General features: G+C 42.7%; 1 protein-coding gene across 1 annotated transcript in view; it reads right to left on the bottom strand.

Moving 5' to 3' along the window:
• Nucleotides 1–23,371, bottom strand: part of ptprq (protein tyrosine phosphatase receptor type Q) — a 247,980-nt gene that overhangs the window by 82,719 nt on the left and 141,890 nt on the right. Inside the window, exons 32-41 of the mRNA XM_038781370.1 lie at nucleotides 22,634–22,816; nucleotides 21,672–21,773; nucleotides 19,088–19,208; nucleotides 13,135–13,295; nucleotides 12,328–12,470; nucleotides 11,373–11,541; nucleotides 7,518–7,669; nucleotides 6,686–6,827; nucleotides 4,992–5,261; nucleotides 3,676–4,008 (exon numbers count right to left, since the gene is read on the bottom strand). Coding sequence (XP_038637298.1) covers nucleotides 3,676–4,008; nucleotides 4,992–5,261; nucleotides 6,686–6,827; nucleotides 7,518–7,669; nucleotides 11,373–11,541; nucleotides 12,328–12,470; nucleotides 13,135–13,295; nucleotides 19,088–19,208; nucleotides 21,672–21,773; nucleotides 22,634–22,816 — 1,776 coding nt within the window. The remainder of the gene's footprint in view (nucleotides 1–3,675; nucleotides 4,009–4,991; nucleotides 5,262–6,685; nucleotides 6,828–7,517; nucleotides 7,670–11,372; nucleotides 11,542–12,327; nucleotides 12,471–13,134; nucleotides 13,296–19,087; nucleotides 19,209–21,671; nucleotides 21,774–22,633; nucleotides 22,817–23,371) is intronic.

Raw genomic sequence — 23,371 nt, 5'->3', positions numbered from 1 at the left:
TTTGGAGGAAGTTGGTTCGATTGACTGTGGATTGGCCAGGGACAGTGCTCTGGCTGACAACAGGCAGTGGTTGGTTCCTGTGGGATGCTTCTGAGAAAGCTGGTCAGAAGCGAATAGACCTTGAAAGGAGTAGAAGCTCACTCTCTCTGCTTAACTATATAACTGCTTTATTGTTCTAAAATTAGGAGTGACTGGCACATCTTTACTATATAGTTGAAATGATCTTGAATCTACAAAGAAAGTAGGCAGCTTTGCCAGAGAAAACCCTCTCAAACTTAGAGGGAAGAGGCATTGAACGGAAAGCTTGAACTATGAAAGCCTTTAACTGAAAACCATCATAGTGCATTGGATATCTTTCATCCTTTTTACTTTATTATCATTTGTTTTTCCTTCTCTATCACCCTTTCCCTTTATGTTGAAAAATGAAATGAAAACTGCTTATTGTCACAAGTAGGCTTCAAATGAAGTTACTGTGAAAAGCCCCTAGTCGCCACATTCCGGCGCCTGTTCAGGGAGGCTGGTACGGGAATCGAACCATGCTGCTGCCTGCCTTGGTCTGCTTTCAAAGCCAGTGATTTAGCCATGTGCTAAACCAGCCCCTGTGTGTGTTTGTGTATGTGTGTGGCTGCATATAGAGTGGGGCGAGTTGGAAAGGGAGGGGGTGTTGGGTAAGTAGCATCAGGTAATCAGATACATTTTTGTCAGTTCAATTATATTACTGTTAAATGATAAACGGTTATTTATATTAAATTTATGTTAAAGCTTGGTGACTGCAGTTATCAAGGGCTCAGCCAAGGTCCTCAGATATTTCAAAATAAGGAGTGGGATTCTCCAGCCTCCCAGATGCGTGTTTCTTAGTGGCAGTAGGCAGTGCACCATTCGCTGGCGACGGGGTACTATAATCCCGTTGCTTGTCAATAGGATTTCCCATTGAAACCACCCCAGGCCGCTGGGAAATCCATAGGGCCAGAGAAGCGAACCACAATGTTTACAAACATTTGACGGGCAAGTTCTTTTACTTTCTCTTTTTCTCAGCAGGAAGCACTTCACTTCTTTTGATGTGGTGGGTATGTATATACATTGGGGTTAATTTCAAAGCAGGGTACTTGAGATGCATTCCAGGGTGCAGGGAAATGAAAACAAACAATCCAGAAACCTGGCTGTCTGGAAGCTATGACCCTGCCAATTACAACCTGCTAAAAGCTATTTCTCTTTGAAAGTGAATAAAAGCCTCACAGATCAAAGGATCTGAGTGGGTTTAGTGCTTTGTAATGTGTTTTAGCTTTCTATGTTCTAAGGGGCTAGGAAGTGAAAAAGCAGAGATTTGTCGCTATTTGTGCCTGGACTGTTCTTCCAGGCACGAGTGACTGATTTTATGGGATGGGGGGTGGGGGGCTGTCTGATATGAGGCCTCTGATATGGGGGTACCTGATATGGTCATCTCTGATGGGGGAAGTTTCTGATATGGGGCAGTCTCTGCTATGGGGCAGTCTCTGCTATGGGGCAGTCTCTGATATGGGGTCTCTGATATATTGGGGTCTCTGATATGGCGGGTCTCTTATATGGGGGTGTCTCTGATATGGTGGCGTCTCTGGAGAAGTCTTATGGGGGGTCAATGTTGGGAGTCTGGGGGTTGAGGTAGGCTGGATTTACGTGGGCAGGCCCACTGATGGACTTTGGTGGCACCAATGTTAAATGCTACAGTGATGGTTTGCAGACAACCGTTCCAATACCTGTCACAAATGCTTCCGGTGAAGATTTTTTTCTCTGCTTTGAAGGGAGTGAAAAATTAGCTGTGAAGTTCGGTGAGTCAGGAACTTCTAACAAGTTCAGCAATATTGACAATTGAAAATGCAATTTTACAAGATTTTACCGACAATGAAAAAAAAAGAAAATCGTTTATTGTCATGAGTAGGCTTCAATGAAGTTACTGTGAAAAGCCCCTGGTCGCCACATTCCGGCGCCTGTTCGGGGAGGCTGGTACGGGATGATGATTTTATGAAGAGGAAGTGTGAGCGAAAAGCCATCTAAGTTGTCTTGGATTGTAAGCAACTGATGAAGCAAGAAAATCTAAAAACTCTGTCCCCCAACCATGTTCTCCAGTCTAAATTCTGTTCTTCAAGAGAGAACATACGCTGGTCTGATGGAATGGCTGGTGGTCATCTGGTGACAGTTATATCTGATGAGTAACCGCCATCCCTCATTGTTCTTTACAAGATAGATAGATAGAGAAATACAGCACAGAACAGGCCCTTCGGCCCACGATGTTGCGCCGAACTTTTGTCCTAGGTTAATCATAGAATTTTGGACAATTTAGCATGGCCAATCCACCTAACCTGTACATCTTTGGACTGTGGGAGGAAACCCACACACACACACACACACACACACACGGGGAGAACGTGCAGACTCCTCACAGACAGTGACCCAAGCTGGGAATCGAACCTGGGACCCTGGAGCTGTGAAGCAATTGTGCTAACCACTATGCTATCATGATACCCCAGAGATTTCACAGAATCAGTAAAAAAGATCGAGAAAATTCAAGTACAATGTGACTTTCCTTGAATTTTGACACTCAACGATCAACATTTCACCTCACTTATATTGTTATTTCAGTGTAATTTTACAGGTAAGTTCAGGTGCTTCTGATTTTCAAAAACACCGTCAGTTAATAAAATGTATATATATGAAACAAAAACATTTTATTTCAAGAAAAAATTATTTACTGGATGACTCAAAAATAAGTTTTGTGTGAAATCTTTCATAAGAATTTCAATGAACTTTGGTTGGCACACCAGGAACTGTCACAGTATGATTGAAGGTAGTTTTAAATCAAGCCCAGTAAGTACTGGTGAGGGATGTTGCTATATCTCCTCCTTATAAATCACAGTAATTTGTCCTGTAAGAACTCTCTGTCTTCATTCTCTCATCCCTAGATAAGCTGTCCATTTCCTGCTCTGGACTCTGTTTCTCTGCTTTCCACAGTAATGCATTTTCTGTAACAAATAACCATGATTTCCTGATTATCATGCTTCTATTGCGGCATAGGAATTTGGGCTGGACAAAGGTCAAGTGCTGTCTTTAATGCTTTCTTTCCATGCTAGGCTACAGAAGCTGTGGCTAGAACAGGTTGACTAAAAGGTAAATCTGGATGGTATATCATTTTGTGAATCATTCTCACAGCGGTTTAAGGCAATCCATTCATACACAAGTCATGCTTGCCATTTATGTTGATAACCATTTCAGAAAAATATTTGAATATCTGTCATGTGTGGTGACTTTTTCATAAATCATCCGATGCACTCTCAATGGGACAGATAAATTTAATTCTAATATTTTCAAATATAAATAAAAGGTGTATTACACGGAGACACCATGTGCCAACAAATAAAACTGTCATTTTACATCCCGGCATTACCTTTTATGCTCGAGTAATATTTTGCATGTTGCTTTCTGTGTACAAGAAAAACTTCACAAAGTAATCAAGGTATTTTTTTCAGAGATAATAGCCTGAAAATCCAGAGCATTTTCTTCAATATCATTTTTTGTCAGTGATGACTAAATCATACAAAGAGAATTTATATATCTGTTGATGAGTGCAGCGTTTAAGTTCAATTCAAAAATCAGCAATTCAGCAAAATGAACAACCTGAGAATCATTTCAATCCATCCTTACCGCCAACAGCTGTCTTTGCAGAAATCCAAGTTGAATAGTTTCCAAACCCAGCCTTTGTACTCGCACCGACCCTAAATCGGTACCATTGGAATTTTTTTAATCCGGGCACAATTGTCTCCATGGTGCCGTTATCATTATCAATGCTATGATCTTCAATTTGCTCAGCTTCAATGCATCCCGGAGTTTCCCAGTCTGTGCACAAGGCAGTGCGTAGTTGAACCATAATCCTGAGAAGCCTTAAATAACCAGGGATAAAACTGGGGTGCGTCCATCTCAAAATAACAAAGGTTGATTGAATGCCAACTATCTCTAGATCCTCAGGAGCACTCGGAACTGAAAAATAGGATTCTATTAATCATTTATTTTGTTCAAGTATTGCAATGTTCATTTTCAATTGCCTGAAGAGCTGCTACAAAATACGTTGTCATATATATCGCTAACTGCACCTTATAAGGAGAGGATAATGTGGTCTCCCAGAAGCTATTATGAATTAGGAAACATGTCGTTTTCGGACACCAATGGGCAAAACATTTGTTGTGCGTGCTGTGGTCATTGAAACAGTCCTCGGTGGCCTAATAGGGAATATTTAAAGGAATTGCTCAAAGCTGCTCCTGCAAAAGGAAAGTTGTGTTTTTGTTAGATTCTGTGGGACCAGGAGGAGTATTTCCTTGCCCCTCTAACCCACAGACCAATCACATGATTGTTGAACTTTAGGCTCATCCCCAATGGTTTCCTGTACCACCCTAAAACTGAGCAATAGGAAATGTAGCATTCATCTGGAGTATTAAAATGCTCAGTTAAGGTGTTCTGGGAAACCAGCAAAACAAAAATATCCAAGAGCTAGGTACTGTGTGAATGAGAACTTAGTGAGAGGACGAGTCTGAAAGTTTATTTTGCTTATGAAGTTATGGCTGTGGGAAGACAAGTGAAATACCATCTATAGTTAATGCTACATCCTTCTACTCACCTGCAGCCCTCAGAACAGGTGGAAACAGCATTCTGCTTTTACCTGGTAAAATCTGGACAGCATTTTACTTTTCTGCTAACTGCTTTCACAGTGGGACAACAGTGGGCACATTAGCACCTTCCAACCTACCACATACAGCGAATCATTCCTTTACTTTCTAGAATGTTACAGGTCTACTAATGAATGGCAACTGTACTATGGAATATAAACCATCTTGGATTTTACCTCAATCACTCCTATTCCTACAAAATTAAATTTTAAGAAAAGCACATCATGCAGCAAATTAAACACCTCTCCGTTGGAACATCATGGATGTTTTCATGATGGACCACATCTGAGGGATTCATACCTGCTTCTGATAATGTTGTGACAGTGCAGTTTTGGCTTTTTCCTTGGCCTACGGAGTTAGCAGCCATTATACTGAACTGATAGGAAGTATTTGATTGGAGTCCACTCAAAGTATGTTCCTGGTCCCTGGCAGCAATTCGTTGAACATTATTTTCAAATACCAGTGCGTAATAAGTGATAATTCCATCTGACTTTAATGGAGGATCCCACTTAACAATGATCGACTGCCAACTTGATGCATTGCACTGAAGATTTTGGACAGTATCTGGAACTACAGAACAGAGAAAACATTGTAGTACACTCAGAGGCAGGAATGTATTAATACATTTCACGCAAGCAATGTTTCCAAATCGCGCAAGTTGATGATTATCGATAGCCTATCTTCAAGAAAAATATTGGCAGAATTTAATCTACAGTAAGATTACAATGCAGGTGAGCAACATTTTCTTTTCTTTGAATGTGGAGACTTGAAACTCTCCGCCCATCATAGACTTATGAGGTCTCAGCTGAGCAGGTATATAGTTGATGGTCAAAAAAGAAACCAGGGACTTAATTTTAAGACTTTCCACCTCCCCCATCTCTCACCACGGCACAGGAGAGGGTGAGGTAAGGCGTTAAAATTTTGGGAATGAGCAACCTGCCCCAGACTGTCACGAAAATAAGAGCAGTAATTATCAGCGTCAATGAGCATCATGCCACGGGAAGGAGAGAAGTTCAGTAAAATACTTAAATTGAGATCCTCTAAGGTAATTAGGAGCTGGATAGAATCAACTGCCACAGCATTGAGCTCTAAAGTCACCAGGGGATTGGTGGCAGAACTGACCATATCTTTATGAAAGTGAATCAAGTTAAAGAAATATGAAATGAGTAAAACATCCGCACTCACTTTCCTCAGTTCATTGTGGGCTATGGTTTAGTGGGAATACCTTATTGAGACCTTCATACTGAACTGGAAAAGGAGAATGCGATTATGGGTGCTACAGTTGTACTGTGTTGGACAGAAGAACAGAAGGAAAAAGAGGGGTACCTGCAGAGGTTCAAATTTCTTGGCTTTTTTGGACGCTTCAATTATCAGGGCAGGGGTCACTGATCTTTGTAACCTTCTTGAGCAAAACGTTTTCCTGCTAAACCTGGCACCACCATTGCCAATTGCAGTGACAGTGAAGGTCACCACCACCCTGAATTTATTTGTCTCTTCATCCTTCCAGGCAGCAATAGCAGACAGGACTGATCCCTCTATTTTGTATTCCTATTTCTATCTCTGCCACTTCTATGTACTGCCACCCCAATGGCTTCAGCAGAGATGATGATGGACAGCTAATGACTTCTCTCTATTCTGTGTTAGCAAAGTAGCTGTACCTTCATTCAGGTGTATAGTTCTGATTTAGGTAATCTGAGATTTGCACTTTAAATTTGTTAATCACACTCCTGATGAAAGCCTTCCTAAGGCAACAGCTTATCAGAATAGTTTCCGCTGATGAAATATAGTCAATCAAATATTCAGTCTGAGGAATCTTGTTATTAAAATCATATAAATTAAAGGGCAAGTTATTACTCGAGATTGCTTATGATTCAGAATTTAGGAACAAAATCTACTAATTACAGTGTTCTAAAATGCCAGCAAACTCGATGACAAAATATACTATTCATGTACTTATAAAAGCTGTTACAAAACACGAGTTGAGTTCAACTAACCTGATTCATTTAGTTTGAAAATGACAATGTTACTAAATTGATCTCCATTCCCCACTTTGGTAAATGCTGATACACTGATGTAATATTCATGCAATGGTTCAAAGCCAGTGAGATGTGCTTCATTAAATAATCCTGTTGTATTCTTCAAATATAAGAGAAATAATGAGGTTTTATTTTCAATGCATATTTAAGTATTGACATTTATACTGTACATTTGAGGAGAACATCATGTATGTTGTGGACATAAGTAATATTTTTGGTGATTTGAGTGGAAAATAAAAACAATTACTTGCATTGCTTTCTTGTGCATTTTAAATCAACCTTGCGAGGGGGTGCACCAGTCGATGTGTTATCTGTGTTGGTCTAACATCGACTGCAACTGGATGCAGTAAAACGAGAAACAGGCTTCCGACACAGGAGATGGTCCAACACTGTTTTATTGAACCTGTTGATTTCTGTACATAATCTGCAGTGGGTTGACACTCTATTAACCTAACTGATAACCTCCTACTGGCTTGACCAGACTAGCTCTCTATCACATGGTGATGATGTTCATTGGCCTGTGCACTACGACTATCTCCCTAGCCGTGTCCTGTGAAAAAGAGAGAGCCTTAATGCCCTGTGGGCTTGAAAGTGATGGTGTCCTGTCTGGTGATTAGTTGTTCTGTGTCGCGTGTGTTCATTGGTTATCCTGTGTGTCAATCACTGCCTGTCTACATCGCATGATATAAATACAAATTTTTAATTTCTCAAATAATATGATCCAATTCAAAATCCCAAATGCCATGATTGCAGCAGCAAAATATTTGAAACTAAACTTAAACAACAGTACCTTAAAATACGTGAATTCACTTGTGTTGTCAACTATTTTAAAGTTGTAGAGCTGAACAATACCATTTGGTATAGGGCTAGGTTTCCACCTAACCAAGACAGATTCGGCTGTATAATTTACTATCACCAAGTCTTGTGGAGGAGTTGATGGTACTGAAAAAGAAGTTCAAATCATTCAGAAAAAGCAAAAACCTTTAACCTTCTTGCCAGCTATTTGTTTGTTACATTTTTAAAAAAGAATAACCTTTATTGTCACAAGTAGGCTTACATTAACACTGCAATGAAGTTACTGTGAAAAGCCCCTAGTCGCCACATTCGGCGCCTGTTCAGGAACATGGAGGGAGAATTCAGAATGTCCAAATTACCTGACAGCATGTCTTTCTGGACTTATGGGAGGAAACTGGAGCACCCAGAGGAAACCCACGCCGACAGAGGGAAAACATGCAGACTCTGCACAGACAGTGACCCAAACCGGGAATCAAACCTGGGCCCCTGGTGCAGTGAAGCAACAGTGCTACCCACTGTGCTACCCTGTACATACGGACTCTGTAAATGGTTCTAGCTATTCTGAAAATATTTTGGAAATAATTTTGTTTCTTGTTCAGTGCAATTATTTTTCAGTTTGGGAAAACTCTTATTGATTAATGTATGTTTTATTCTCAAAAAAGAATGACTGCAAAACCTATTTGCACAAACCAAATGAATAATGATATGGATGCAAGAATGTTAGTGGCATTGTCACTGCAGTGTGATGGACATTACGGGTGATTCCGCAATCGCGTATCATTCACTGCCATAGGGAGAATCTGTAGGCCTGTTTCTAAACTTCAGCATCAAGAGTCAAGGTGGGGTTTATTAAGAAGGTGCACTCATCATCAACCCCTATATAAGCTATGACCCTACCAAGAGGAATATTGCCATTTGCACTAATGTCATTATGAATATTTAGTGTAGGAGCTTAAAAACATTTGCCAAATTATTCTTTGAGTTATCGGGTAGGATTCCCCGTTTGGGAGACTGAGTTCACCCACCGGAGTAGAATTGCTCCGAGTCTGCGCTGGTGCAGACCCTTCATTTCCCTTGCCATGCAGATTTATGCATGGCGGGGAGCTAGCGGGATTCTGTTGGAATCCTGGTATCATGTTGCCATTTTGAGTGGATGGCCCGATACCGAGGTCCAGCAGCAACCCCCAATCAAACCCCCAACAGAGAACCCCCTCTCCATCAGACATCTAGCTATAATTGAGGTCCTCACCACTCAAAAGGGGTTAAGTGCTTTCTGCTGAGAAAAAGCGGAACTGAAAGCATTCATCTCCTTCATGTTTCTAAAAATTGTGGTTAGCTTCACACGTGAGATGCATGAAGGGAAACGAAAATAAACAATCCAAACACCTGGCTATTTGGAAACTATTACCTTGTCAGTTGCAGCCTACTAATTGCAATTTCTCTTTGAAAGTGAATAGAAGCCTCACAGATCAAAGGATTGGTGGGGGTGTAAAGCCTTGTAATGTGTTTTGGCTTTCCATGAAGTAACAGCTGCTGCTTTCAACACCTGTCTGAGGCAGCAGGAGCTGGTAAGGGTCATTGTTTCTGCCTGAACTGCCCTTTAGTTTCCAGGCAGAGGTGACTGATTGGGGGTGACGGATTTAGCGATTTCTAATATGGGGGTCTCTCACGGGGGGGGGGGGGGGGGGGGGGGGGGTTGAAACTCGAACTGAGCAGATTTTACCTTCGATGTAACTAAAGACAGTTTTCACGAATATGGCCCATAACCTGTGCATGGTAATTATTTGCTTGATTTAGCTTGTAGTGTTATATAGTGTTTGAGGACAAAGTCACGTTTCAGAGTTCAGAGAATGTAGATAGTTGGGATCCAAGAGGTAATTTCATGTAATACCGTGTGTGTGTGTAGCCATCTGTGTACTTGAGTGTTGACAATATATTCCTTGTATTATAGTCCTTCTTTACCTATTTTTATTAAGTTAATAAATATTCTTTATTAATTTTTCGCACAATGACTGGACTATTCCTCCCTGGTTAGCATATCATTTCTCACAGAATATCAAATTGAATATATACACCACTAAGAATCTGTGTTCCAAGTTAACCTTCTGGGTTTTGGAATACTCTTGCATTTAACATCAGCAAGGTTCCTGACAAAGGGCAGAATTTCACAGTCCCCTTCTGGAAGGTCTGTAGATGGCAGGAGGGTCCTGAAATACTCCTAGGTGAGCTTCCCACCATCTTCTCCCAACCTGTCTGCATATACTTTCCTTGAGTGAGGACTTCAAGTGGCCGATTCCTGGTCAGTTAAAGGTTTCTTTTCACCCAACCTCAAATGTGAGTCTGGTGAGAGGAGTTCAGGAACATGGGGGCTACTAGGTAGGTCGCACTGCGTGAGCATGGAAGGGGGTGCCTTCCTCAAAGATCCTCCTTTCCACACTGGGTAATCCGCTGCCAAGGTATGCCCTCATGGTACTCCTTCTCCCTATTGGCTGACCAAACTCCCACACCCCTCTTCACACGTCCCTGGGCCTCACCTCCCCATGGCCCTGTGAGACCTTCTCATTTACCTGGTCCTAGGCTCAAGGACTTAGAATCAGGGGACCATTTGTAGTCCCAATCATGGCTACTGATGCCACTTGACATTGCCTAACCTGCAGAGTTGCCAGCCACCAAGTCTCTGAAACAGAGTTTCGGCCCAACTGAGGGAAGGAAGCAGCATCTCCAGATAATTAACATTCCAGAATGTTGAATATTTGCAGGGCTGCTATGATGGGCGGGGGATGACACCTTTGGGGTGGCCTGGTGGGAAACCCAGCCAACTGAAAAGTTCTGCCTCTGATATTGTCATCACCTACAAAGGATATAGTCAATTATAGTTACACGGGAATGGTAGCACAGTGGTAATGTTAATGGACTCATGGGCCAGGGGCACGAGTTCGCATTCCATCATGACAGCAGTGGAAATTCACTGTGAATTCAACTACCGGATGGCCGTTAGAAATCCATCTGGTTCTCCATGTCCTGCACATGGCTTAGCAAGTCTTTCAGCTCTTTAAAACCATTTCAGAAAAGTTGAAGAAGAATAAAACTGGATGGCAGCGGAAACAGCAAATGCAAAGGCACACCCTGCCCCCTCGACCCTAAGTCCTCCTCACTAACATCTTGGGAGAACGTGCCATGGACTAGTCAAGCAACATAACGTAATCATACTTTTTCTAATTTTTCCAATTAAGGGCCAATTTAGTGTGGCCAATCTACCTATCCACGCAGACATGGAGAGAATGTGCAAACTCCACACGGACAGTGATCCGGAGCTGGTATCAAACCCGGGTCCTCAGCGCCGTGAGGTAGAAGTGCTAACCACTGCGCCACCATGCAGCCCGTGCTGTAATAATACTCACTGAATCGTACCTTGCAGATCGTTGGGAGCTTCACCAACTGCACCCTCCCCTCCAAATTGTACGCCAGCATGACTGGCAAATACACTGTCACACCTTCACTGTTGGGTCAAAACCTTGGAACTCCATCCATAAAAACACTGTGGGATATATCTTTCCCACACAGACTACAGCGATTCAAAAAGGTGACTCACCATCACCTTCTCCAGGGCAGTTAGTAATTAGCAATAAATCTTGGCCTTGTTCAAATTCCACAATTAAATGTAAAAGTAAAGTGACAAAGCTCAAGGCACACTGAGAGATTGGTTATGATAGTAAGTGCGCATTTCTTAACAAAACATGTGCAGCTGCATTGTGTAACCCTGTACACGAAATAGTTCATCACATTTGCCGAAATGAAAGTTTTTTACTTCAACTTATACCGCAATAGTTGTACAATGAAACAAATGTACCGTCTTCATCAGTATACACGTCAATCAGTTCACTCGTCTGAATTTCATCTCCCAGGATACTGCAGGCTGTCACCCACAATTTATAATGGCTGAATTTGGTCAAATTAACCAAAAGTACTGTCACGTTTGCATTTCCTCCACTACTTTCTTGATCAAACTCGGTTATATTCTGAAAAACAATACCAAACAGCTCATTGCAGGTGCAATTAAATAATTAAATTACACTTTTTTCAATATATTTGACACCTATTTTGATCAATCAGTTCCCACTACCCCCCCCAAGAAGGAAAGTTGCCGTGGCCCCAACCCACTCCACGCCAACCCACCGCCATCTCCCATAATGCACTGAGGGTGGGCTACGTAGCCTGCCAGTTCAACCTCCATCGCTCACTGGGGTGAAGTCTCCAGGGAGGAAGGCTGGGAGTTGCTGTCGAAATCCAACCCAATGTCGAGTCATAGAGTCACAGCGATCCACAGCACAGAAAAGGCCCTCCAGCCCATCACATCTTCGCCGGTCAAAAACAACCATCCAAGTATTCTAAACCCATTTTCCAGCACTTGGTCTATAGCCTTGTATGATTTGGCATCGTAGGTGCACATCTCAATCCTTGGCTCCCCGAGCCTGCGCCGCCATTCAATAAGAGCACAGCTTGATCTGAATGTAGCTTCAACCCCACATTCCTGCCTGACCCCCGATAACCTTTCACCCCCTCAATAATCAAGAATCTATCAAGCCCAGCCTTAGAATTATATAAAGATTCCACTGCCCTTTGGAGAAGAGAGTTCAGGAGACTCACCACTTTCTGACAGAAAGAAACTCTCCTCGTTACTTTGTCCACAACATTTTTTTGCCTGGGGTTCATTATAACCCACCAACCCCTCATTGTTTTCAGATAACCGCTTAATATGATGATGGAAAAATACAAACTGCAGTTAAAATCAGAAAACATCATACCTGTGTGAAAACATCAGAAATATTTCTGTAGTGAACTGTGTAATACTGAACATTCCCAGTAGGTTTAAATGGAGGGTTCCAAAACACCTGAATAGATGTGGAACTTTTGTTGACATAGGAGACAATCCCCTCCGGCTTCCTTGCTGCATGAAAACATGCATGAGTTAGTTAAATGATCTCTTTCGACAAAGAAATGTTATGTTGATCTTTGTAAAGCACTGATTAGGCCCCAGATAGATTATTGTGGCCAATTCCGGGAACCTCATTTCGGCAAAGATATCAAGACTTTGGAGACGGTGCAGATGGGATTTACAAGAATAATGTATGACTTCAGTTATGTGGATAGACTAGAGATGTTGATTTGTTCATGTTATAGGAGAGAGAAGGTATGGGATACTTTGCTCGTCTAAGCTGGCGCAGACATGCTGGGCTAACTCGGAGGACAACAGCTGCAGTTGTATGGAAACACCACCACCCCCAAGTCACACAGCATCCTGACTTGGAAATATACTTCTGCTCCTTTATCATCAATGGGTCAAAACCCTGGAATTGCCTACCTAGCAGCAATGTGTGAGTACCTTCACCACACAGACCTCAGTGGTTCAAGAAGGCAGCCCACAATGATGTACTCAAGAGCAATTAAGATTGGGCAATAAATGCTGGCAGTGCCAGTGATATCTCCTGAATTACTTTTTAAAACTGTCTTAATTAAGAAAATGTATTGTCTTCTATTTCTGTAATAATTATTCATCAATAATGACAATGACCAATTATTTAAAAGTTTCAAAAGTCAGTGCAGATACTTACAACTCTCAGGTATTTGAAATGTGATGTTATTACTTGTCATTCCACCATCACCAAACCTAGTATTTGCTGTTACAAACGCATAGTATTCAGTATTATTGTCCAGGTTTTTCAGCAGTAAAGATGTTCCAGTCTCATTTAAAATGAGTTCTGTTGTCGTACTCCTGTAATAAAAGTACCTATATTATTGCATATCACACATTGAGCTAATCTAAATTTATCGGTGCAGAAAGAACCATTCTCCTTTATTACAAAATCCAATTGCTTCTTAAATAATTCTCTTTCTCCCACTCCAGTCTTCTAATTAGAAGTCCATTCTATGTACTAGTCATTCTTTGTATAAAGAACAACTTCTGATCTCAGTTCAAAAGTTATGTACCACCACCTGAAATATATTGTGCTCACACAACGTGAAGTGGTTTTACGAATTTAGCTTTTCAACTTCATCTACTAGCTTATTTATAGCAATAAAATTGTATCACCATTAATTCCTACCAGGAATGAAAGGTCAGTCTTTTCTTATTTCTCAGGTTGCTTAGAAATATCACTAAATATTAATTGATGTCAGATCTTCTTTAAGAATATACGAAATAGGAGCAGGAGTCGGGAACTCGCTCCCTCCAGGCGGCTCCACCATTCAATAAGATCATGTATGATCCAATTTAAACCTCAAATTCATATTCCTGCCTCTCCCTGATAGGCGTCGATTAAATAGCGCATTTACTTCTATTCACTTCAAAGAGAAATAGATTTCAGTAGGCTGTAATCGACGTCTTTCAAACAATTACATGTCTAGATTGTTTATTTTCATTTCCCTTCACACTTGAATGTATCTCAAGTCGGCTGCCATGAAACTAACTGCAGTGTTAATAAAATTCTAGGAGTTAAGTGCTTTAACTTCCTTTATTCTCAGCAGAGGGCACTTAACTGTTTTTGATGTGGTCAGGAGCTGCCAATCATAGCTAGATGTTTATAAATAGTGTGGTTAGTTTCAGAGAAGGCTACTTGTCCTCCAATTTGTCACCCCTGTTTATTCCTGTGCCCTTTACAATGTGTTTTTAAAAGTTTACTTTCACAGTTGTCTTGTATTTGTCCTTGTGTATATATTGAATAAATGCTCAGGACACCTTATTTAGAGCAGATGTGAAGTTTTGTTGAAAACAACTCTCAGTAACAGAGGTGAAACTAGTTCATTCCTGCAGGTGTCCGACTTCTGATCGCCAACAGATTGTCTTCGCGTCAGGAATAAACAAAAAATCGATCAATATCCTAAATTATCTGCTAGATTATTTTAAAATATTTTTCTTTGTTGCTCATTCAACTCACTTACAATTTTCACTTCTGACAGTGTTAGTTTGCTACATGACTGTGGTAGTACACTGCCTCACTCACCGATACAGAACGGCTGATCTGTTTCACGTCCCAGTCCTCCACCTTCTTACCGTGACTTGCCCTGTCCAATCACAGGCATTTGCGTACTGCCGAGGCAAAACTATGGCTCTGCCCCAAGAGGACAGTGGACATTACTGCAGGTCAATGTGATGACCAACTGGAACATATGCATGTTTAAGATCACTTCTTTTATTGTTTCATGGGTTATGGGAATCACTAGAAAGGCCAAACATTTATTGCCCATCCCTAATCCCCCTTCAGATCAGTAAAGAGTCAACCTGTGCTTTGGCTCCGATGAGACCAATTGGTCAGATCGGGTAAAAATGCCAGATTTCCTTCCCTTGGCGAATGATGATAGTTAGGTCATAGAACATAGAACATAGAACAGTACAGCACAGAACAGGCCCTTCGGCCCTCAATGTTGTGCCGAGCCATGATCACCCTACTCAAACCCACGTATCCACCCTATACCCGTAACCCAACAACCTCCCCCTTAACCCTACTTTTATTAGGACACTACGGGCAATTTAGCATGGCCAATCCACCTAACCCGCACATCTTTGGACTGTGGGAGGAAACCAGAGCACCCGGAGGAAACCCACGCACACAGGGGGAGGACGTGCAGACTCCACACAGACAGTGACCCAGCCGGGAATCGAACCTGGGACCCTGGAGCTGTGAAGCATTTATGCTAACCACCATGCTACCCTGCTGCCCCTAGCATCATTACTGAGGCTAGCTTTCCATACCTATTTGTTTTAATTTATTGATTGTTATTAATTAATTGAATTTAAATTCCACTATCTGTTATAGTAGATTTGAACCCAGATACCCAGAGCCTTAGCCTGCGGCTCTGGATTATTTGTCCAGTGCCATTGCCACTCCACCACCTGATATCAGCTCAGGGAATAGCTCGCAGAATAATCTATAACACAATGACATAGGTTCTCCGATCATAAGGCTAACAGTAACATATTAAAATGAATATTATGATCAGAAATTGTCAATGACTCTGAATCTTGCAAAGGGTTATTTGAGCCGAAGGTTTCAATCTTTTACTGCGGCCCTCATCATTGGCATTGCTGTCAAATGTGTATGGAAATGTCCTCTTTCTTTACACAAAGGTCTCTGTTGGTTGGAGAGAAAGGGGCAAAGTCGGGTTTTCCAGCAGACTCATTTTAATTATTTTAATAAGGACACGGGGCATCCACACTGAGTAAAATAAGAAACAATGTTTTATTTACACAGGCGATATGTACACTACCCAATAGAATCCTACCAGGTTCCTATTCTGGCCGGTGCCTTATCGGCCTTATATAGTGGTTAAATGAGATACCCTGCCCCTAGCGGGGAGCTCGTACTCCGCAAGGAGCATGGGGAAGACAAGGGGCGGGATTCCCCCGTACCCAGAGGGGCGGGGGGTCTCGATGGGGCGGACTGGCGTGAACCACTCCGGCGTCGGAACGCCCCAAAGGTGGGCCGGTTCCGGAGTTGTTTGCGCCCCACCGGCCATGTGGAAGGCCTTTGGTGCCGTGCCAGCCGGGGCCGAAGGGACTCCGCCGACCGGCGCGGGTCTGCACATGCGTGGGACCATGCGCAGTGGAGGGTTCACCTACGTGTCGGCCATCGCGGAGGCTGACACAGCCGGTGCGTAGGAAAAGATTGCCTCCCACGGCACAGGCCCGCCCACGGATCGGTGGGCCACGTTCGCGGGCCAGACCACCGTGAGGGCACCCCCCGGGGTCAGATCGCCCCGCTCCCCCAGGATCCTGGAGCCCGCCCGCGCCACCAGGTCCTGCCGGTTAGGGACCTAGTCCAATTTACGCTGGTGGGACCTGTATATTGTGAGTGGGACTTCGGCCCATCGCAGGCCGCAGAATTGCTGGGGGGGCCGCAGCGAGCAGCCACCAACCGGCACAGCGCGATTCCCGCCCCCGCCAAATCTTCCGCGCTGGAGAATTCCGCCCAAGCAATCCCACCCGGTAGGCTCCATGCGAGTTATTGCACTTATGAAAGGACTTTATCACAGTAGTAATTATGTATTTGTAGTGCAGCTAAGGTTTGGATATCAACAGCTACAGTATTGGTATGTTTTTTTATACTATCAAGAATTAAAGCTCCAGGGTGGGAGTCTCTGTCCCGCTGTACCAGATCTCTGGTGTGGTGCGGCACCGGGTTCCTCGTGTCGCCAGCTGGCCAATGGGGGTTCCCCATTGTGGGCAGCCCCATGCCGTCGGGAAATCCCAAGGCTGCCGGTGCAAAGGGGAATCCCGTCAGTGGAGAATCCAGCCCCAAACGTTTATTAAGCATCGGCGCATCGTGTCACACTCTCTGAACATTTAAATCATTACAAGCCAAGTGCTTTCTAAACTAGTTTGAAACCGCACTTAAATATTATGTGTATTTCAAACCCAAATGGAATGAAACATCTTCCTTTTTTCTCTCTGGGGTTCGCTGAGGGCCCAACCCCAGAAAACTGTTTGCAGTAACACTAACGCATATCCACCCACACCCCTCCACCACCTAATTGGCTTAAAACTGGGTGGTGAATTTAAGCACAGCTGTATTGCCTTCATGTTAAAATCAACACAAGTTGAGCTATAATTGGAATAGAAAATGCTAGAATTACTCAGCCGGTTATTTGTGGGGATAGAAATTAAATAATGTTTTAGATCAATGACTTTCCGTCAGAACTTGAAAATCTTAGAATAGGTTTAGACCAAGTACAGAGTCTGGGAAAGTGGGGAAGGAGAAAGGAAAAAAGGAAAGATCAATGGAATGTAGGAGTGATTAAATGACAAAAAAATGATAATGGGAGATCAGGGGCTGGTTTAGCACAGTGGGCTAAATAGCTGGCTTGTAATGCAGAACAATGCCAGCAGTGTGGGTTCAATTCCCGTAGCGGCCTCCCCGAACAGGTGCCAGAATGTGGCGACTAGGGTCTTTTCACAGTAACTTCACTGAAGTCTACTTGGGACAATAAGCGATTATTAAGTAAAGAAATAAAAGATAAGTCTGGAGGAGGGGTTGGATTCTCCATTGCTTGCTGTCGGTAAAGGGTTTCCCGATCCTGTGCAGAATGGAAAGTCAGACAAAAAACTGGATTTTTTCCGACGGTGCCCTGACAAGGTGGATCCTGTGGTGGGTCAAGGGGGTCAGTGCATAATGGAGGTGCCCCGCCAAAATCCATTGGAAGGCCCTCCTCCCTGCCACAATGCAAATTCTGCCCCCTCGCCCACCCCAGCTACCGCTAACAAATCTCTCCATCAGAGACGTCCATCAGACCAACCCATCCAAGACCCCTATCTGAGACCCCCAACAGACTCCCCCCCAAATCAAACACCCCCATCAGAGACCCCATCAGATATCCCCAACAGACTCCCCATCAAAGATCCCCAACTTAGGGCAGCACAGTGGCACACTGGGTTAGCCCTGTTGCCTCACGGCGCTGAGGTCCCAGGTTCGATGCCAGCACTGGGTCACTGTCCGTGTGGAGTTTGCACATTCTCCCCGTGTTTGCATGGGTTTCGTCCCCACAACCCAAAGATTTGCAGGTGAGGTGGATTGTCCACGCTAAATTGCCCCATCGGTAAAGGGTTTCCCGATCCTGTGCAGAATTGGAAAAAATTAATTGTACAAAGCAAAAGATCCCCAACAGAACCCCCCTTCATCAAAGAGCACTGCCTAAAAGCTTAAGAGCAGTCCAGGCAGGAGAGTGAAAAATCACAGCATTTTTAATTATGCTTTCCTAACATCTGGTGCCTCAGACAAAAGTGTTTAAAGCAGCAGCTGAGTGCTTTCTGCTGTGAAAAAGAGGAATTGAAAGCACTTGGTTGCTTTTGACGTAGCGAGGAACTGTCAATCATAACAAGTGTGTTTATAAACATTGTGATGAGCATCAAAGTAGGGTAATGGAGTTGCACTCAAGCATGAAGGATAAGATACATCAGCAATCCACCAAGTTGCTGTCTCTGGAGAATTAAAATGGCCAATCACTCACTAATGCTATGTGTTGCTGTGTGAAATTGAATGTAATATTTGTGTTGCAAAGGTTGCCAAGAGATTTCAAATCCTTTGAAGTTCAGTTGGCTTTGGAGGAAGCGTCTGACACTGTAACACCGGATCCTGCGAGCTATCCGCCATGCACAAATTAGCATGGAAAAGGAGGGTGAATCGCACCTTGACGTGCCAGTAGAGACAGTCTTGAGTCTCCGCTGTCGGGAGCACTTGCTCTCCAGAATAGAGAATCCAACCCAATGTGTAAATGCAAATAGCAGTATGATCACCAAAAGCTCTATGCAAAGACATCGGGGAAGAAGTTATGACCTGGCTTCACGTTGAATCTGGAAGATTGTAAGGTGCCTAACTAAAATTGTCCAACTACCAGAGGATATAAGGAGCTAAGTATTATATTGGAAGAAACACAGGGTAAATATTAATTTGAAAATTGCAAATCCTCTTGATAAGATTAGCTGTACAATATACAGCTTAAACTACCATGTATACAATTTGCTATGAATTAAAATTTGTTGTCAAAGTTAACAACCAACTTACTAAATCTTACCAAATATAGACCGTGTAGTAGAGAATCACTCCATTGGGTTCCAAGGGAGGCTTCCATGATAGTCGTACAGTGGTGGGAGACAACTGCTTTGATGTAAATGATTGCGGAGGAGAGCCAGGCACTATTGTGGGTTAGAAAATAGTTCTGTATGTAAATGTTGACTCATAACTTGAGAATGGGATATCAATAATTTACATTTTTGAATTAATTCTGTCCATTTTATATTAGAATTTGAAAACTGTCAAATAATATAACAAAGTTAATCATTTAGGTCCTGCCATGATGCAAGGGAGTTGCCAGCTATTATAGTAATACCTACAATAGTGTGATGACCCATGTGCTTTGGGAAGCATGTATTTTCTTTTTGTGTGATGTCCCTTTAAAAACAAAATGTGCGAGGGAGTATTTTGATAGAGGGTTAATAGGTTTCCTGATTATTACGTCATTAGGTTCCAAGAAGTACCCATGTGACCTGGGGAATTCCATGGGATGAACAGCCAAAAAGCAAAGGGCAAATAGGAAGCTAATTGCTGTGGAGCTGGATTTTAGCCTGTTTTTATTCTGTTGGGAAGTTGAGAAGACTATGGGTGTGATTTTCCACGCAACCTGGTGCATGTTTCGCAGCTGTGGAATGCCGCCATTGGCCAGCTTACTCTGGTCTTGCTGTTGTCAACGGGCTTTCCTGTTGAATTCACCCTTGCCGCCGGGTAACAGGTGGTGAGGCTGCGCCATCAGATGGAATCGAAGATCCTGCTGGCGTGAACAACTGTAAAATTCTAGCTTATGGCTCTGCCCAAAGGGAAAATAAGCAAGGCTCTCTCCAGATGTAAATGTTTAAATGGTTTTCTCTTTGGCAGTCTTTGATGCTGGTATTGAAGCAGGCTCTGAGAATAGGACTAAGAATGTGCTGCTGTGATGTTGGAGAACTGAAGACAGAGAGAGCAACGAATTGTGGACTGGACAATACCTATGCTGATTGCTGCTTTGAGGTGGTGCCAGAGTCTACCAGACTATTTAAAGAGGTCAGGTAAGAGTGTCTCTGGGGATTTAGTGAAATCAGAACTATCCTGACCCACCTTGTTGGGGGCAAGTATGTCCAAGAACTTAAGATGGAATAGGGCAGGGCAGCATGGTGGCGCAGTGGTTAGCATTGCTGCCTCACGGCACCCAGGTCCCAGGTTCGATCCCAGCTCTGGGTCACTGTCCGTGTGGAGTTCACACATTCTCTCCGTGTTTGTGTGGGTTTCGCCCCCACAACCCAAAGATGTGCATTTTCATTTAATTTTTCATTCGGAAGGTGGATTGGCCACGTTAAATTACCCCTTAATTGGAAAAAATGAATTTGGTACTCTAAATTTGCATTTAAAAAGATGGAATAGGGCTGCTGGTGAATGTGCCTCAAGAACCAAAAGAATTGGATGGGAAGTGAGAGATTCTCCAAAACTGAATTGAAAATACTGTGAAATTGCATGTGGCCCTACATATATATGGGAAGTAATGCAAGTGCTTATTACTCTGGAAGGTGTACTCTTGCTGTATCAAATATTTAAAGCAAACTGTATCTTGAACAGAGTCCAGGAGCGCTGAGAAATGGCTATTGAATGGCCATTTGGGTAGATTGGGGATCTCAGTGGTGACATGTGTCCGAGGCCGCACTTAGTCCCGTTTCCTGTACTGAGGAGCTCCGCTCGTTGGAACTCCTCAGTGGAGGATGAGATCGGGATGCCATTTTTAATTGGCGTCCCAATCTTTCGACCCCCTCGACCCGACCCCAAACCCCGTCCAACCCCAACTCACCTCTAAAGGGGTCCTCAGTTGCTAGATTACCACCTGCTCAGAGTGCAAGAACTTGGGGACCTCCAATCCCCTAGGAGGCCGTGACGAGCGCCGAAACGCTCTAATATACAGATATACTGAAACGTTATCCCGCCCACAATGGGCGGTATTCACATCGCGATGTCTCTCGAGATCACGTTAGATCTTGCGAGGCAATTTTGGATTCAATTTGCCAAATTTCCTTGGATCCCATGGGCTCTCACCTTGGCTATCAGAATGGGACCTTACCTTAGCTGAAGTCCAAGTAGATCAGGTCAAATGCATTTCCCTCACCTAGAGACCTGCCCACCGCTTCTGAGAATTCAATCAAGTTGGTCAGACATGACCTACCCTGAACAAAACCATGCTGACTGTCCTTATGAATTATGCTCATGAATTTAAGCATAATGCAAAGGATAATATGGTTTAAAAGTATTGTTCTGTTATGTTAAACAAATAAATACTTCTGTGAAAAAAATTATGGGTGCGATTCTCGGTCCCACTGGGATTGTTTTCAGGCGGGCACAGCCCGCCAGCAGCAGGATCCTCCGTCCCTGCAGCCGGCCAATGATGATTCCCATTGTGGCCATCCCACACCGTCGGGAAACTCGCAGGTGTGGGAGCACTGCCAGCGAAGCAGAGGATCCCACCGACGGAGAATCCCGTAGAATACGTTTCAAAATAATAAGACTATCCTTTTAATGCAGTTTCCATATACTTTGTTGTTATAGCTGAACAGTAAAATTTGACAGATATTCAGTTTGCTTACCGCCTTCTGCACTTAAGATATCTAGTGGTTGGCTTTCAATTCCTTCACCCCTGCTAGTACTTGCAGATATTTTTAAGGAGTATTTTTCATTTGATTTTAAACCTGAGAACGGTTAATATAGAAAATATTTTTATTCTCTGTCCATTCTTGATCTCTGTACATGGCTTAATCTCTGTACATACATAGTAAGAATAAATATTGCATATATATCTATCATGTCATAAATCTTATTGTAGTTTACAATAAAACAATGCTATCATGTTCAAACAGAGGGTTAAGATCTGAGTGTTACCAGTTGCAGAAAGTCAGAGAACAACTGTATTAAACTTTACTATTTGGCTATTTGGACGAGAGAGGGGAAAATAATTCCCCTAATTTCTATGGAGCCATAGATATATAGGTAAATATATTTATGATTATTTATTTTGTTCATTATTTTAACAAAAACACAAGCAAGCTCTGACAAAGCACATTTATGATTTCACTAGAAAGAACAAATGTAGAGAGTTTCATGAATATATCTAAGATATCAAAATATCAAACACTGATATTTGAAATGGTTGTATGTTTTGCTAGCTATTTGGGGAACATTCATAGATCCTTACTGTGGTGTGACATGGTTCTCTGCTTTAATTTGTGCAGGTTGTTACGGGGATAGGGCAATGGACCTAGGTAGGGTGCTCTTTCAGACGTTTAGTGCAGACATGATGGGCTGAATGGCCTCCTTCTGCACTGTAGGAATTCTTTGGTTCTATGGATGTCCCTTTAAAAGCCCACTTTTCCCCTTTAAAGTCACAGCTTCACCCTAATTGGTGCTTATTACAACTGGGCCTGTATGATGAGTTGAAGTGATGTATAATTCCGAGGAAACATAAAAATAAACCAAGTACTTGTATATCTTAACACAAAAATATGTAATAAAAAGAAAAATAACAATTTTCAATGTATTTACTTTAACGTACCTGAAATAGTGATGGTTAAATTTGTACTGTTTATAGAGAGCTCTTCAACACCATTTTGGGCTATAAGGTACAACGTATAGAACTGGATAATTCCATTAGGAGTTGGTGGTGGAAGAAAGGATATTTCAACATCCACAGGAGAGAGAAATATATATGTGATATTTTGTGGTGCACTATCCGGAACTGTAAAATAGATGAATAATCAAAATAGAAACAAATTTCAAACAGTGTTTCACTATAGCTGATGGGTACTGATCCATAAATACAAATAAATGACAAAGTAGACAGTAGGACATACATTTTCTGATTGTGCTGGGGTGGCTATTATATCTGCCTGTGTCTGAGAGTACTGGCCACAGTAGATATTGGGGCTCAGGCTGGTTCTTCCTCCTCCCCACTTCCCCACAACGCAACCTTCCCCTTGTGTCTCTCACTTTTTGGACAACCAAAAACTCCCAGGCAGTGAATAATTCCAAGAAGGCAGTGACGAAGGAGATGCACCGTCACTCGATTACACACTCGGAGTCACCAGCTCAGCTACTGACACTGGGAATAATTTAGAGGACAGCATTGTGGTAGGATCTGCATGGGTGGTCCACAGAGCAGGAGACAAGGATACCGCAGGTCTGCCCAGGGTAGAGCAATGGTGTCCCCGTATTCTGCTCCAGAGGACTCAGTTGAGCACTTCAATGGGAAGGCCTATAAGATAACACTGATGGAAATGTACAACAAACTAAT

The sequence above is a fragment of the Scyliorhinus canicula genome, chromosome 20 (genome assembly GCF_902713615.1).
Source record: "Scyliorhinus canicula chromosome 20, sScyCan1.1, whole genome shotgun sequence".
NCBI lineage: Eukaryota > Metazoa > Chordata > Chondrichthyes > Carcharhiniformes > Scyliorhinidae > Scyliorhinus > Scyliorhinus canicula.
The sequence above is the reverse complement of the archived record's forward strand: the minus strand, read 5'-3'. Positions and strand labels throughout refer to the sequence as shown.